The sequence below is a fragment of the Archocentrus centrarchus genome, chromosome 12 (genome assembly GCF_007364275.1).
Source record: "Archocentrus centrarchus isolate MPI-CPG fArcCen1 chromosome 12, fArcCen1, whole genome shotgun sequence".
Classification (NCBI taxonomy): Eukaryota; Metazoa; Chordata; class Actinopteri; order Cichliformes; family Cichlidae; genus Archocentrus; species Archocentrus centrarchus.
The window spans coordinates 2,071,652-2,086,057 of record NC_044357.1 but is presented as its reverse complement, the minus strand read 5'-3'; the positions used below and the strand labels follow the sequence as shown (position 1 = coordinate 2,086,057).

At 41.0% G+C, this 14,406-nt stretch overlaps 1 protein-coding gene across 1 annotated transcript in view; it reads left to right on the top strand.

The window, feature by feature from the left end:
• zswim6 (zinc finger, SWIM-type containing 6) overlaps window positions 1-14,406 on the top strand; it is a 52,006-nt gene that overhangs the window by 26,063 nt on the left and 11,537 nt on the right. The window contains exons 2-9 of the mRNA XM_030743116.1: window positions 3,127-3,483; window positions 4,860-5,008; window positions 6,309-6,459; window positions 8,632-8,811; window positions 9,699-9,875; window positions 9,965-10,111; window positions 11,380-11,520; window positions 13,508-13,768. Of these exons, the coding sequence (XP_030598976.1) occupies window positions 3,127-3,483; window positions 4,860-5,008; window positions 6,309-6,459; window positions 8,632-8,811; window positions 9,699-9,875; window positions 9,965-10,111; window positions 11,380-11,520; window positions 13,508-13,768 (1,563 nt within the window). The remainder of the gene's footprint in view (window positions 1-3,126; window positions 3,484-4,859; window positions 5,009-6,308; window positions 6,460-8,631; window positions 8,812-9,698; window positions 9,876-9,964; window positions 10,112-11,379; window positions 11,521-13,507; window positions 13,769-14,406) is intronic.

Here is a 14,406-nt window from a genome sequence, read left to right as displayed (position 1 = left end):
CATGTGCTCACTAACACACTCAGCTGAGGGCATACCGATTTTTCCAGCAGCACAGTCCCTCCTCTCGAGTCACTCTCTTTCTGTTACGTCAGTGGTTCAGCTGTAGGCCAGGCATGACTGGGGCAGGGCGGCGTAACGGAGAGCACTGTGAATTTCAGCTCTCTCTCTCTCTCTCTGCGTGTGCGTGTGCGTGCGTGTGTGTGTGTGTGTGTGTGTGTGTGTGTGTGTGTGTGTGTGTGCGTGCGTGCGTGCGTGCGTGTGTGTGTGTGTTTAAAAAAAAAAAAAAAAAAGACAGGATGTGGCTGTCTGCTCAGCTGGAAAAGCAGCAGCAAGAACTGAAACACTTATTTTTTTTTTTCTATTTCTATACAAGTTTCACTCTCAGATATTGTCTTGTAGTTCTTCCGCCTCTTTTGTTTTTTGTCACACAGCCCCGTCACATCTGCAGAAAAACACCTACTCTGTTAGTGACCTTCTTCCATCCAGCATGGGTAGATATGTGTCAGCAATGTGCTGTGTGTCACATGCATGACAACATTTGAGCAAAGTGGAAATCATCCTGTCGCTTTATATTCCGGTTGTACGTTTTTTTTTGTTTTTTTTTTGGGCACATGTGTGTTTGTCAGACAGTTTTAACACGACCTTAACATGATAGCTTTGATAAAGGGAAGATTTACTGTGGGACTGTTGAATAGGACTGCATCCCTTTCAGCTACACATACCCAATACACGGCTAACTAAGGGTAAAGTATAAATCATATTTTAGGACATCAGATTTTAAATGTATAGTTAAATCTCTGGTTTCACAGAAGATTCAAACTTGTAATGCCATTAGCTGTAGAAAGTCTTTAAAAACAGCTTTGCTTTTATTTAACAGTTTAAGGATTGGTAGTGTGTGTGTGTATATTGTGAAAAAGTGAACTCATGGGCGGTAGAACAGTCATTCTCACTTACTAAGGGTTTTTTTTTTTGCTATACCTAAAACTAGCTAGCATCTGGCCTTGCTCTTTTTGGACTCGTGGAGCCTTTGCATAAGTGGAAATATTCTTGTGCAGCCTTCTTATTAAGCTAAATGATTCCTGACTGTAACTTCATATTTAACATACATATATCCCTAACTCTCTGCAAGAAGGTGTATTGGAATCTCCCTGATATGCTAAACTACTTCTTTTTAAAGGGGACTTACGCTCATTTCCAAAGAAAATATGATAGTTTGTCGGCAGGGGTCACAGCCAAAGATGTATGGCTGAGATGACCATATCAGGGATATCGACCATCACTGTTATCATACAAACGGGAGTAGGAAAAAAATTATTTAAAATATAAAATGTGTGTGTGTGTATTAGGCTTTGTTGAATATCTTAGCATCACTTGTCTCATTTCTAAAGAGCTATGATGTAAATCTCTTTCTGTCTGCTTTCAAATGATTTACTTAAACTCCCCCGTAGACAGCATCTGACAGAAGGTTGGCTCCTTGATGCATTTCCCATTTTCTTTGGCTCAAGCGACCATCTAATAATGCTGTCTGTCATCTGTCACTGTCTGGCATGGAGGCTTATCAGCCTCCCACTTGGCCACGTTACATGATTTTCAGTTTGAATGACAACATGATGCAAGATGTACATCATGCCCCTTCGATTTGAGGTCTAAATAAGCCTCTGTTCTGCCCGTGTATCGTAAAATGAGCTGTGCGTGTGCTCCCTGTAGTGAGATTAAAACAGTACAGACTAAATGAAAATGTTTATCAGTTTTGCTCCGGCCGAGCTTATGAAACCATCTGTCATTACTGATAACCCACTAACTCGGTCAGATTGTCTATTTATTCTAATTACAGAAGAATTTTGCTCATAGAGTACTTGTTGCATCGTCATATTTTCCCAAAACATGTCCATCTGTTATGTCTCTCAAAACTCTGCATAATATTTAAACCTCACTCCCACGTGCTGCTGCTGTGCTTTCAAATCTGTGTTTGTCACTTTTTTAGAATTATTATTTTTCCTGTCAAAACCCCCGAAACTTTTAGAAGTAAGTTTAAGGTCACATTCACATTAAAATCCGTTTTTCAAAAACACAAGGAGATCTGTATGTTTTTGCCTGTGAGAGGGCCATAGGTTCACAGTAACAATAACAGTTCTCAGTGCCTATGAATGATCCCGTCATTGCGGAAGTGGTGTTCAGGGTAAGGTAAGCACCGGAGGTGTTGTGGAAGGGAAGTGAAAAGGAAATGAGAAAATTTTGGCCTTTTCGATCACCCATGCCCTTTACCTCTTATGTGACTAATACTTTTTTTTCCACCTGGGCCGCATTTTCTCAACCAGGTGAAATTAAGCTGGAATGAGAGGAGAATAGGATCATTCTGAAAAACATGCAAAGATAAAAGTGATTTTATGAAGGGTTAAATTTATAGTGAATTATTACTTTAATTTGGCAGCTCATTGTTTGACTGTCTGGCAGATTTACTGTTTTGGTATACTCGCACAACAAAGAGTGTCATATTTGGAGAAAAAGATTTTTAAAAAAACCCTAGCTCTTTAGTAGCAAAAATCAGACAGATACTGGTAACAATTATAACAGCAATAAGCTTTGATTCACTTTAATTAAGTTTTATTCATTTAGCCCTGATTCACAAAAACAGTTGTCTTAAGGTGCCTTATATTGTAACCCTAACATTGTAACCCTACAATGTTAGAGAGAAAACCCCAGTGTGTGTGTGTGTGTGTGTGTGTGTGTGTGTGTGTGTGTGTGTGTGTGTGTGTGTTCCCTCATAGTATCCTCATTATGTTGGAAACAACTGACTTTCAAATTAGTAATAACTTTCTCTAACTTCTTAAAGTTTAAAGGTACTAGTTTGTTTCTGTTGTAAGCAGGTGCTCTGGGTAGCTCAGCAGGTACTGCGTGACACTTTTAGTCTCAGATTTGTAGGTTTGAACTCTACGTTGGATGCAGATTCGTTGGAAAATTCCCAACTTTTGGGTTAAATAATATATATCTTATTGCAATTTTAAGTAGAGGTTTGTGATAGTGTACATAAAGATGAATCAAAAAGTCTGTTTTTTTTAAATAAAGGTATATGCTGTGACTCATTTCTGATAGTTACCTGGAATATTTATATCTGTCTGTTTGCAGGTTTTCACCTCAGCGGCACAGTAAGGGAACCCGCCACGTCCTCTGAGCCAGAGCTGGTCTGCAACGTGAGCGTCAGCTTCGACCGCTGCAAAATCACAGCAGTAACGTGCAGCTGCGGCAACAAGGACATTTTCTACTGCGCCCATGTTGTGGCACTCTCGCTGTACCGAGTACGGAAGCCAGAGCAGGTCAAGCTGCGCCTGCCCATCTCAGAGACTCTATTCCAAATGAACAGAGATCAGCTGCAGAAGTTTGTTCAGTACCTGATCACAGTGCATCACACCGAGGTGCTGCCGACAGCACAGAAGCTGGCGGATGAAATACTGTCCCAGAACTCAGAGATCAACCAGGTCCACGGTGAGTGGAGGCGCTGCTTTAAGGGTGGTTTGTGATTTCAGAGGAAGAGCAGACACACACACACACACAGACACACACACACACACAGACACACAGACAGACACACACACACACACACAGAATGCAGATAAATACAGGTACATGCATCAGATTTCCACCAGTGGATGTCCAATTTGGACCTACTGCCGCCTGATTTTCAGTCTCTATTCTGCATTATCTAATTCTAAAAAAAACCTCTCACAGAGAAATGTTGTTAGCTTAAACTGAAAAGACACTTGAAACTTTATATTTGTAAACAAATGGTCTGCATGAAAATGTATGAATATTTCTCTGAATTACATTAATATTGATGTGTATTATTTTGCAAACTGCATTTTAATGACACAGGCTGCTACATCTCATTTCCTGTGTAAACAAAATGCATTTTAAGGCAGTTTAGTTTTATTTTCAGGTAATCTCTGGTTGTCAGTGGTCTTGTATAGATTGTCGCACTGAGTAGCACAGATTAAAGTAGCGCTGCAGCTAACTATAATTTAATTTACTGATTGATCAGTTCAGTTCATATAAAATATATATATATATATATATATATATATATATATATATATATATATATATATATATATATATATATATAATGATTGACTAATTGTGTCAATTCTGTAATCTCAGTTGTCTTTTTCTCAATTTGACACAACCTAGTAAGCTTTTTGATGCGTTTTGTGTTTCTTTGGGTACACATGTAATATTCTACATTTCACCTTGTTTACATGCACACAACTTTCCTCCAACATGTATACTGGGTCTGTCTGTCTATTTGGTTTGAAGCTTTGTGATCATTTGCAATTTTTATGTATTCTCTTTCATGCTTTTGTGCAGACATATGGCATATAATAGAACTTATTTAGCCCCAAACCTTATGGATTAAATTTTCCCTGGAGATGGGTATTAAGTGTTAAAATATTGGATGTATTCCTTGCTCATGTAGGATGCTTGTTGTTGCAGATTTTGCAGCATGTTTACTATTGATCAACATTTAAGCTTGCAAAGCACTAATGCTTTAATGCAAAAGGTAAACTATTATATATGCTGATGGTGGCAGATCAATGCTGTGCTCCTTCCTGAAAAGACACTTGTTTAGAAATAAACACAGATCTTTTGATTATTGTGTAAATATATTAAACCCTGATGCATTAATATACATATGAATATGTAAGTACTCTTACTTTTGACACTTTTAATGCATACATACCCTCTGTATGGCATCTGAGTACCTTTTTTCTACAGCTGAATGTGGTAATGAATGAAATTCTGCTTCTTTTGAGGACATCTAGTTGTTGTGACGAGTTACTGACTCATATTTCCATTCACTGCAGGAGCTCCTGATCCGACAGCGGGAGCGAGCGTGGATGACGAGAATTGTTGGCATTTGGACGAGGAACAAGTCCAGGAACAGGTCAAGCTCTTTCTCTCCCAGGGCGGGTACCACGGCTCAGGAAAACAACTCAACTTACTGTTCAGCAAGGTACTGACCCTCTAATCACATCATGACTTACAAGCTAAGCAGTGATTTGGTTGATTTCACGCATATTTTTTCTAATAATATACAAGCTATGTGTGCAGATGGTCAAAACGCCTTCCATTTTAATACATAAAGGGGTACCACAAGGATCCATGCTGGGTCTTATACATTTACACTCTATAGAGTTTTTAATCTATCCATTTGATACAAGTGTCTTTATTTTATATATATGTACTGTATATAAATATATACCCATCATTACATTCCTCCTTTCTGCAGTCTCATGCTTGTGTTTATAATTAACCAAAATTATATTTTCCTGTGGTGAAATTAAAATAATCCAGAACTGTAATCCCCTGGGGCAGATGAGAGTTTCTAAAGGGCTGTTTTAGTTGACTCGCCTCTTCAGTGTCACGTGGAGATCTGGGGTGATGCCTCTGGACTGGCAGACTGGGGTGGTGTTTCCCCATCTTTAAGAAGGGGGACCTGAGGTTGTGCTCCAGTTATAGGGGGATCATACTACTCACCCTCCCTGGGAATGTCTACAGCAGGGTATTGGAGAGGAAAGTCTGTCCATTAGTTGAACCTCAACTGGAATGAGAATTAACACATCCAAGTCCAAAACTATGGTTCTCAGAAGGAAAAGTGTGGAGTGCCCACTTTGGGTTAGGGATGAGTTGCTGCCCAAATGGAGGAGTTTAGGTATCTCGGGGTCTTGTTCACGAGTGAGGGGAGAGGGGAGCAAGAGATTGACGGTTGGATCTGTGCTGTGGCTGCAGGGATGCGGACGCCGTAAAGGTGTGAAGAGAGAGCTGAGCGTAAAAACAAAGCTGTCCATTTTGCCGGTCGATCTGCGTGCCTACCCTCACCTATGGACACAAGCTTTGGGTTGTGACCGGAAGAACAAGATTCCTGATACAAGTGGTGGAAATGAGCTTTCTCTGAAGGGTGGCTGGGCTCAGCCGTAGAGATACGAATTCAGTCGTTCAAGAGAGACTCAAAGTAGAGCTGCTACTTCTCCACATGAAAAAGAACAAGCGAAGGTGGTTTGGGCATCTGATTAGGATGCCTCTTGGGCGAGGTGTTCCGGGCATGGGTAGGCCCGTGGTAGGCTGCTTAATGGTCTCTTCACAGTGGCTGATTCAGTAATGAAGCCTTTGTCGTTTTATGTTGGATTATTTATCTTTGCTGAATTTAGGACACTCTAGAAAAAAACATAATAAAACAAACAAACAGAAGTCATCTTTATCTTGATTTGATTATCTGATTAAATATGATATATACAATAATGTTGTCTCTGCAGGTGAGAGAGATGCTGAAGATGAGGGACTCCAATGGAGCTCGCATGTTGACGCTGATCACAGAACAGTTCATGGGAGACCCCAGATTGGCGCTGTGGAGGCAACAGGGGACGGCCATGACTGACAAGTACAGGCAGCTGTGGGATGAACTAGGTACACAAACAGAAATTCAAGCAATTTTTGGCTGCTTTAGTGTAGTTAGCAGCTACAGTGCACTTGAACTGACTTACTTACTTACTCTTAACTCATTTGGTAGTTTTAGTTTTTACATACTAACTATTACAGAAATTAATGTTGCTTTTTGACAGTCAGAATCCTTACAAGATAATGAATGCGAAATCCTTTGTATTCACGCACCTCCAGGTTTGATAAATTCACGTGAGGCGTACTCACTGGTTTATTCTTAATGAATTGAAGAAAATTAGCAAACATATAGGATATGTCCACATTTGAGATCATAAAATCTACACATAAATTCAATATCTGAGCATCTCTGTTGCAGGGGGAAAAAAAACAAAAACAGCCAGACACCGATGGGAGTAATGATTTATTTGCTTGTGATAGAAGATTACTCGGATAATTAGACAAATGCTGTTTAGAGCGACTTTCATGAGCATTTAAGTCGAGAATAAAAGGTCTAATATTAGATGCACAGTCTCTGATGTTTTGTTTATTTCCCACCGTCTGCCCCCCTCCCACCCACCACCCCCCTGGTTTTACTGTTGAAGATTCTTTCTCTGCATTTCGTCACTCGTGTGACGTTGCTCTGCTGTTTTCCCTCCGTCGTGTTGTCCTTGGTGCAGCCCTAACAAAGAGACAGAGGATAAAGCCTGTCTCCTCCTTCCCCTTCCCCCTCATTGTGAGCCTCCCTCCCTCCTTTATTCACTTCATCCTTCCCTCCCCTCACCACCCCTGTCGTCTTCTCTTTTTTGGTCACCACCCCTTCTTTTTTTTTTCTTTTTTTTTTTTTATCCCTTCACTTTCATTTTGTCATCTGTCATCCTTTATTTGTCCCCTAACATATTCATTGTTACCCTCCTCCTTCTTTAGCCTCTTTGTGTGTGTTTTTTTCTTTCCTCCAGCCTGTATCCACTGTCTTCATGGTTTTGGCCAACAGTGCAATTAATCTCCCGATTCTTTATGAAGCTGCAACAATTGGTTGACTAATATAGCGTCAGGAACTGAATTGCCATGATCACTTACTCATTTTAGTCTCTTTTTTGTGTGTGTGTGTGTGTGTGTGTGTGTGTGTGGTAATTTTGTCACACAAAACAAAAACATCATATGTCAGCAGCACATACTTGGAGTATGCAGGAGCAATTGTACTTTCTCTGATTCAGTTATAACAATAGGACCGTTTTCCACTGTCATCTATTCACATTTACACCTTATTTGGACTCAAATGGCTATTTTTAACCACCTTTCAAACACACTTTCACATTGATGGGACAAATGTCAGATTTCATAAAAATTATCACTAGTAACTGTTTTCTTATTTCAAAAGTAGTAATTTAATTGCACTTTTTAATAATCTGCCAAAAACTGTTGAATGTTTTCACATTCTGCGGTTTATGCAGACTGACGAACAAAAGAAAAAACCAACATAAAGCTTCTGGGTAATTAATGAATTACTTCATTAATTAGGTAAGGCAGTGGACCACGACATGCTGCCAGAACAACTTTGATTGCTCAGTAGATACTATGAACTGTATATCAAAGATGGACAGAGCCACAACAATATCATCCATTGGATTCCATCATTCTGAAACCTCACCTTTTATTGTTTTGGCTTCATCAGTATTCAAAGGGGTGAGTTATTAAAACAAAAGACCAAAAAAACAGTCACCCTTCTGATGTTATGAACTGGTAAATTAGCTGTGCGTATTTACAAAGGCTGTAAACATGGTATTTTCTGGCTCAAAGTAGGGATTTTAACATGGAAGGCCATGGGGACTTGTTTTTCTTTTGCAGCCAGCCTCAAGTGGCCATTAGAGGAACTGCACATACTTGTATTTCTTTTTCTTTTTTTTTTTTTTTTTTTCATGACATGTGCATAATTTTTCAGCCCCTGAGGATGGCGGTTGGACTAAGCACAAAACAAGCTCATGATTTATAGACGACAGATCAGCAGTTCAATCAATAATGAAAGTATTGGCTAACAGCACCCCTCGATTATTTAACACGCTAACTTGAAGCTACAAAACTTTGTGGTTTATTAAATTCCTATTTTTTTCCCCCCATTCTGTTTTCTTGCTACAAGTCTCAGAAGATGAGAGCGACGTATGTAAGCGTAATATCTCCGGATGTGTGTGTGTGTGTGTGCAGGGGCCCTGTGGATGTGCATTGTGCTGAACCCCCACTGCAAACCCGAGCAGAAGGCTTTCTGGCTTCGACAGCTTCGCAGGTGGAACAGCGTGGACGTCTGCCCCTTGGAGGATGGTAACCATGGCAGCGAGCTGACCAATCTCACCAACGCTCTGCCCCAGGGCCCTGCTGGTAACCCAGGTGAGATGACACCAGGCCGAAGCAGAAACATGTCTTTCCATTGTTTCATTTCCAGACACACTCCTGCATCTCATCATTTCTTTCTCTTATCTCCTGCAGCACTGCCCCTCCTCCTCCTCTGTCCCCCACCCACCCCCCACAATCAAGTCTCTTTCCTTCAATCTCGGCGCCTGCGAGCCTTATTACCTTTTTACTGTGGCTAATAGAATGATCAAATGAACACATTTGAGATCCTGAAGCTTTTTCTGGCCTCTATTCTCACCTCAGCTTCAACTAAATCAGAGAAAATACAGAGAAATTAATGTTTTTTCATGTAGTAATAAAAATGTTTCAAATGAGCAAACAGGAGCTCTTATTACCGATGAAATTTTTTTGCCTCAAACAGCTCTGCATTTGTTATGTTACTGACCTTTTTCAGCTCTGCAGATTTTCCATCTTATTGATGATGCATTTTGTCACTGTTTTATTCTTTGTCTTCTTATCATTTTCAGCTTTTATAATGCTTTGGGAGATCTAAAGCTGGAAATATAACCATGGATTTGAAACCATCCGTACAGCTTTTTTTTTTTTTTTGTACCAGGCTGTAGACATCCTTTGTAACGCCTGGTCATTTTAACCCCGATCATTTCAAAGTTAATCAAATTTTTAAAAAGTTTGCACGCGAGCTCAGACTCATTAGAGGAACTGCAGGTTTTGGCAGTTCTGTGTTAGCTTCATTTTTTTAGCCCCAGAGTTCAGATTTCAGATACATGCCTTTCAGATACATTGCCTTTATGATTAGACTCTGTTGATATAAAAGGAAAAATAGGCAGACAAATGAAACCCCCACACTCCGCTGCATCTCAGTCTGCAATGTGAGGTTTAAAAACATCTGCCATCTCTCACAGATTCACTGACTCGGCCTCACCGGACAGTCTTCACACGAGCCATCGAGGCCTGCGACCTGCATTGGCAGGACCCCCACCTGCAACACATCATCACTGAGGACCACTACATCAACTACTGCTACCATGACAACCTCGACTCCTCCCTCTTTGATACCCGAGGGTGGCCTTTGTGGCATGGTGAGAGAGCAGAGTTGTGGTTAGAGATGAGAACAAGAAATAAGAAACAGGAGGAAAACAAAAACAACTTTTGGTCTCATCTTCCACAGAGCACGTTCCTACGGCGTGCGCCCGAGTGGATGCCCTGCGATCACATGGGTACCCAAAGGAAGCACTCAGGCTGGCCATCGCCATTGTGAACACGCTGCGGCGGCAGCAGCAAAAACAGCTGGAGCTCTTCCGTGCTCACAAAAAAGGTCAGTGCATCCTGCTTTAGTGCGCTCTTTTGTTTTGATTTCTTACTTCTCATCAGTGCCTTTAACCCTCTAAGATCTTGGCTACTGTTTTCATTTTACTGCTGTCCACCCATGAAGAACGACCCATTCTCACTTGCTCTCACTGAGGTTTCCCTGTAGCTCAAGAGGCAGAGCAGGTCGGGAGGCTGGTGGTTCGATCCCTGGCTGCTCCAGTCTGCATCACAAAATATTCTTGGGCGACATACTGAACCCTGAGTTGCTCTCTGATGTGTTCATTAGAGTGTGATTGTTAGATAGAAAGCACTTAGGTGTAGAAAAAAAGTGCTTGTATGAATGGGTGAATGGGGCATGTTGTATAAAGCACTTTGAGTGCTCAAGTAGAGTAGAAAAGCAGCATATAAGATCCTTCTGTTGACCATAATTTGAATTTGTGCGCAAACATTCATTTAAGAGACCGAAAGTCTGAGTGAAGAATGACGGGAAAAAACCCAATTACTGTGTTCTGGCAGTGAAATTTCTCTATATAGGACATAAAAAAGGGACTTTTTATTAACTGTAAATCATGCAAAAATATACCAGCAGAGCTGCTGAATAAAAATAGATAACTAGAAATTTGCAAGTAATGTGTCTCGATTAAATGCAACTGCATCTTGGAGACCTTTACCACAGTTGTTCTGTAGATTAAAGTGACCCTGCAGCTTCTGTCTCTTCATGTAATCCTTCGATGAGGATGGCTCTGTGGAGGCCACGCTCGAGGCTTTTGGCTTTTGGCTTTAAATACAATTATGCACACTTGTCTTTAGTTTTCTGTGACACTTTCTATCAGTTTAACACCAGTGTGTAAACAGTTCATTAACAAGTCATTCACGACTGTATTTTTAAAGAGGATTATTTAATCTGCAGCAGTTTATATTTGGTGCTATGGCTTTATTCTGGGACGTCCTCAACCTTCCAAGTGCATAAAGAACGAATAAGATGTGCAGCAGCAAGAACCCAGCACAGATCTGAGCAACAACAACAGATATTAATAAGTTAGAAACAGCATGAAAAGGGGAGCTGGGATGACGGTGGGTTGCAAAGAGGCTTGCAGAGATGTGCAGCAACTGTGAGCAGGCTAAAGATGGTTAAATAGTCTGCCCTATATGAGGTACATGTATGTGTAGAAGGAAGTTGGCTTATTCATCAGCTGACATCGGTCAGCTCAGCTGATCTGAGTTTGTCTTCCTAGCTCGCCTAAACTAATGCTCAGCGTGTTTGTGTGACTGCAGAGCTGCTCAACAGAGGAATGACATCAGTCACCAACTTGGAAGGTTGGGTGGGCCACCCTCTGGATCCCATCGGCACTCTGTTCAGCACCCTCATGGAGACGGGGAGGGGCAGTGAGGAGGGAACTCTACTTGATTTCTCAGGTGGGTGCAGATAAACACATAGTGGTAAAAACACTCAAATCGTCTTTAAAAGTACCAAAATTCTTTCTGGAAATAGGCGTCATTGTTTTCTCTAATTCTTTTGTGAGATATTTTGAAAACATCCTTTTTGAGACACATGAAGACATGAAATATATACGAGAAATTTGTCTTTCCTGAAGTTGTTAAAGAGAGGACCCAACACGGCACAGAGTTTTATGGAGTAACAGGGCAAAAGGATTGTGAATCAGCAATATACAAATTTTATTGAATTTTGTAATTTTATCATAGGATGTAAAGTCTTAATCTGAGAAAAAACAAACAAACATAGCTGTCAAAAAATGTAGTTTAGTATAAAGTACAATATTTTTCTCTAAAATGTATTGACATAGAAATATATAGTAGCAGAAAATGAAAAAAAAATTGTATGTTGCTGCTTTCCTTTGCCGCAGATACACACACACACACACACACACACACTCACTCATTTTCCAGAGTGTGCCTCCAACATTTACACTGCAGTGATTGTATCTTCCCTGTCAGAGCTGCAGGCCCTCAGGTCGCAATCAGCACAGATGACACAGACATGCTGATTGGCCTCCAGTCATCCTCCAATAACAGCTCATGAATAAGAAATGCAGCAGGAAAAACACTCCAATTAAAATGCATTAATTATGCAGGGAGCTCAGCGAGACGAATTTCAGCGTACTGTAGCCAGCACAGACGTCACATTAGCACTCAGTTTTGCCTGTAAAGTACAGTTTATTGAGGAAGTGCTCAGGGCCCTTCATTTTTATGTTCTAGATTTAATTATAAGTACATAAAACTGATTTTATACTCCATCAATCTACACTGCATTTTTTTTAATGCAAACTGGAATCTCTTTATTAAAAGAAGTATTCAGACACATAATTCAGTACTTTAAAGTCCCTTTAGCAGCAGTTACATGTTTGTGTCATGTTGGATAAGCCTCCACAGGCTGTACACAGCTAGATTTGGACAGTTTATCCCGTCCTTCTACCTCCCGTCAGGCTTCGTCAGATTGCATGGAAAGCATCTGAGGTGCCATATTCAGAGTTCTCCACAAACAGTCTGTGGGGTGTTGTCTGGGCTTTGGCTGAGCCACTCAACTTCAGTCCTAAAGACTTTCCCTGAGGCCATTCCATTATTGTCCTGGCTAGTTTAGGTCATTGTTATGCTGATAATTGAACCGTAGTCCCAGTCTCAGGTCTCTGGAGGGGGTTTTCTTCTGGGGGAAATTCTGTGTTTGGCTGCATTTATTCTCTCAGCCCTGACTGCTTTCCCAGTTCCTGCTTTTTAGAAATGCCACAACAGCAGGATGCTCCACCACCATACTTCACCGTAGGGATTAGCAGTGCCTACAGTTCAAGGTTTTAGTTGTCAAACTGGAGACTCTCTTTCGTCATGCCCTCTGTGTCTTTTTATATGCAGTTTGTTAAACTCTTAGTGCTCATATGTGTTTGACTCAGACTGGCCTTCATCCAGCTGCTTTATCATAAACTGATACATTGTTGTTGAGGCGGTTGCAAGTTTTCCGTCTTTATGGAAGGCTTCTCAGTTTAGCTGGATGATGAACTCTACAAAGAGACTTGGTGGTACCGAAGCACCAACTCAGTAAAGGTAAAGGTTCATGTGAGTGCCAAACGTGAAGGGACTTTCTGTAGCGACTGTAAGTGAATGTTTGATGGAAAAGTTTTCAATTAAGACTAGTGTGTGTGTGTGTGTGTGTGTGTGTGCGCTCATTAGGGACTGTTAATTCTCCTGGGATAGGCTGTATGGTCTGCCAAGACATCATTAAACCCTTAAAACACATGATTGTCATCAGGAGAATACACAGTGAGAAAAAGGAGCATGAGCATGAACAAACAGATCAGTAGATTTATCAATACTCAACTGAATCTGCAGCCCAAAGGGAACATTTTCTTTGCTAAGTCATCTCTCACCCCCTCCCTCTGTGCCTCACCCTCAGGCTCACTGGGTTCAGGCAGATGGACGGAGCATCCCGTTTTCCCAGCACAGCGTTTCTTGGAGGACGGCGAGTCTTTCCTGTTGCTGGCCGTGGAGACGGCTCTGATTGGACTGGGTCAGCAGAGGGTGATGCCAGACGGCCTTTACGCCCAGGAGAAAGTGTGTCGCAACGAAGAGCAGCTATTGGCCAAGCTTCAAGAAATTGATTTAAACGACACGCTCGTGAAGATCTTTCGGAAGCAAGCTGTCTTACTATTAGAGGGTGAGTAGGACTCAAGCATAGCAACATTTGGCCTTTTTTCTGGGGACGCAAACAATGAACCACTGATTGTAATTTGTTTTGTTTTGGGGTTTTTTGAGTAACTGTTGAATGTGAAATGTCAGACCAACTTTCAAGTTCTTATCTTGAAATGCTCCATGTTGTTTGACCAACAACCCTGCTCAAAAAGACAAACAAACCCCACAGATATTACTTTTACTATGATGCAGTGTGCTAGTTGGCTTTATTTTGTTGCCTATAGATACACTGTAATTAAACTGTGGCAACCATTTTGATTTAACTCAACCAGCTCTGCCTGGAAGCTGGTGTTGAATACATAACCAGAATTATGCCAGACGCTTTTTGATGGCATCTACTCAAAGTGCAACTTGAGGAACATTTAAGCAGATATGAGGTGTCCTAAACGTGACCCTGTGTTTATTTCAGGAAACTCTAAAAAAAAATTAATAATAATAATTTCTGCACAAACTTCTTTCTCTTCCTGTGTGCGTACACGGTCCTGGACTCATGTTAAAAAAATAAAAAAGCAAACAGCAGGATTCTCCAAAATGTTGCACCCCACTTTTTCACGGTGCCCTCCCAGCTCCCCCTCTCTGCACTGACACACAAGAGAGGAGCAT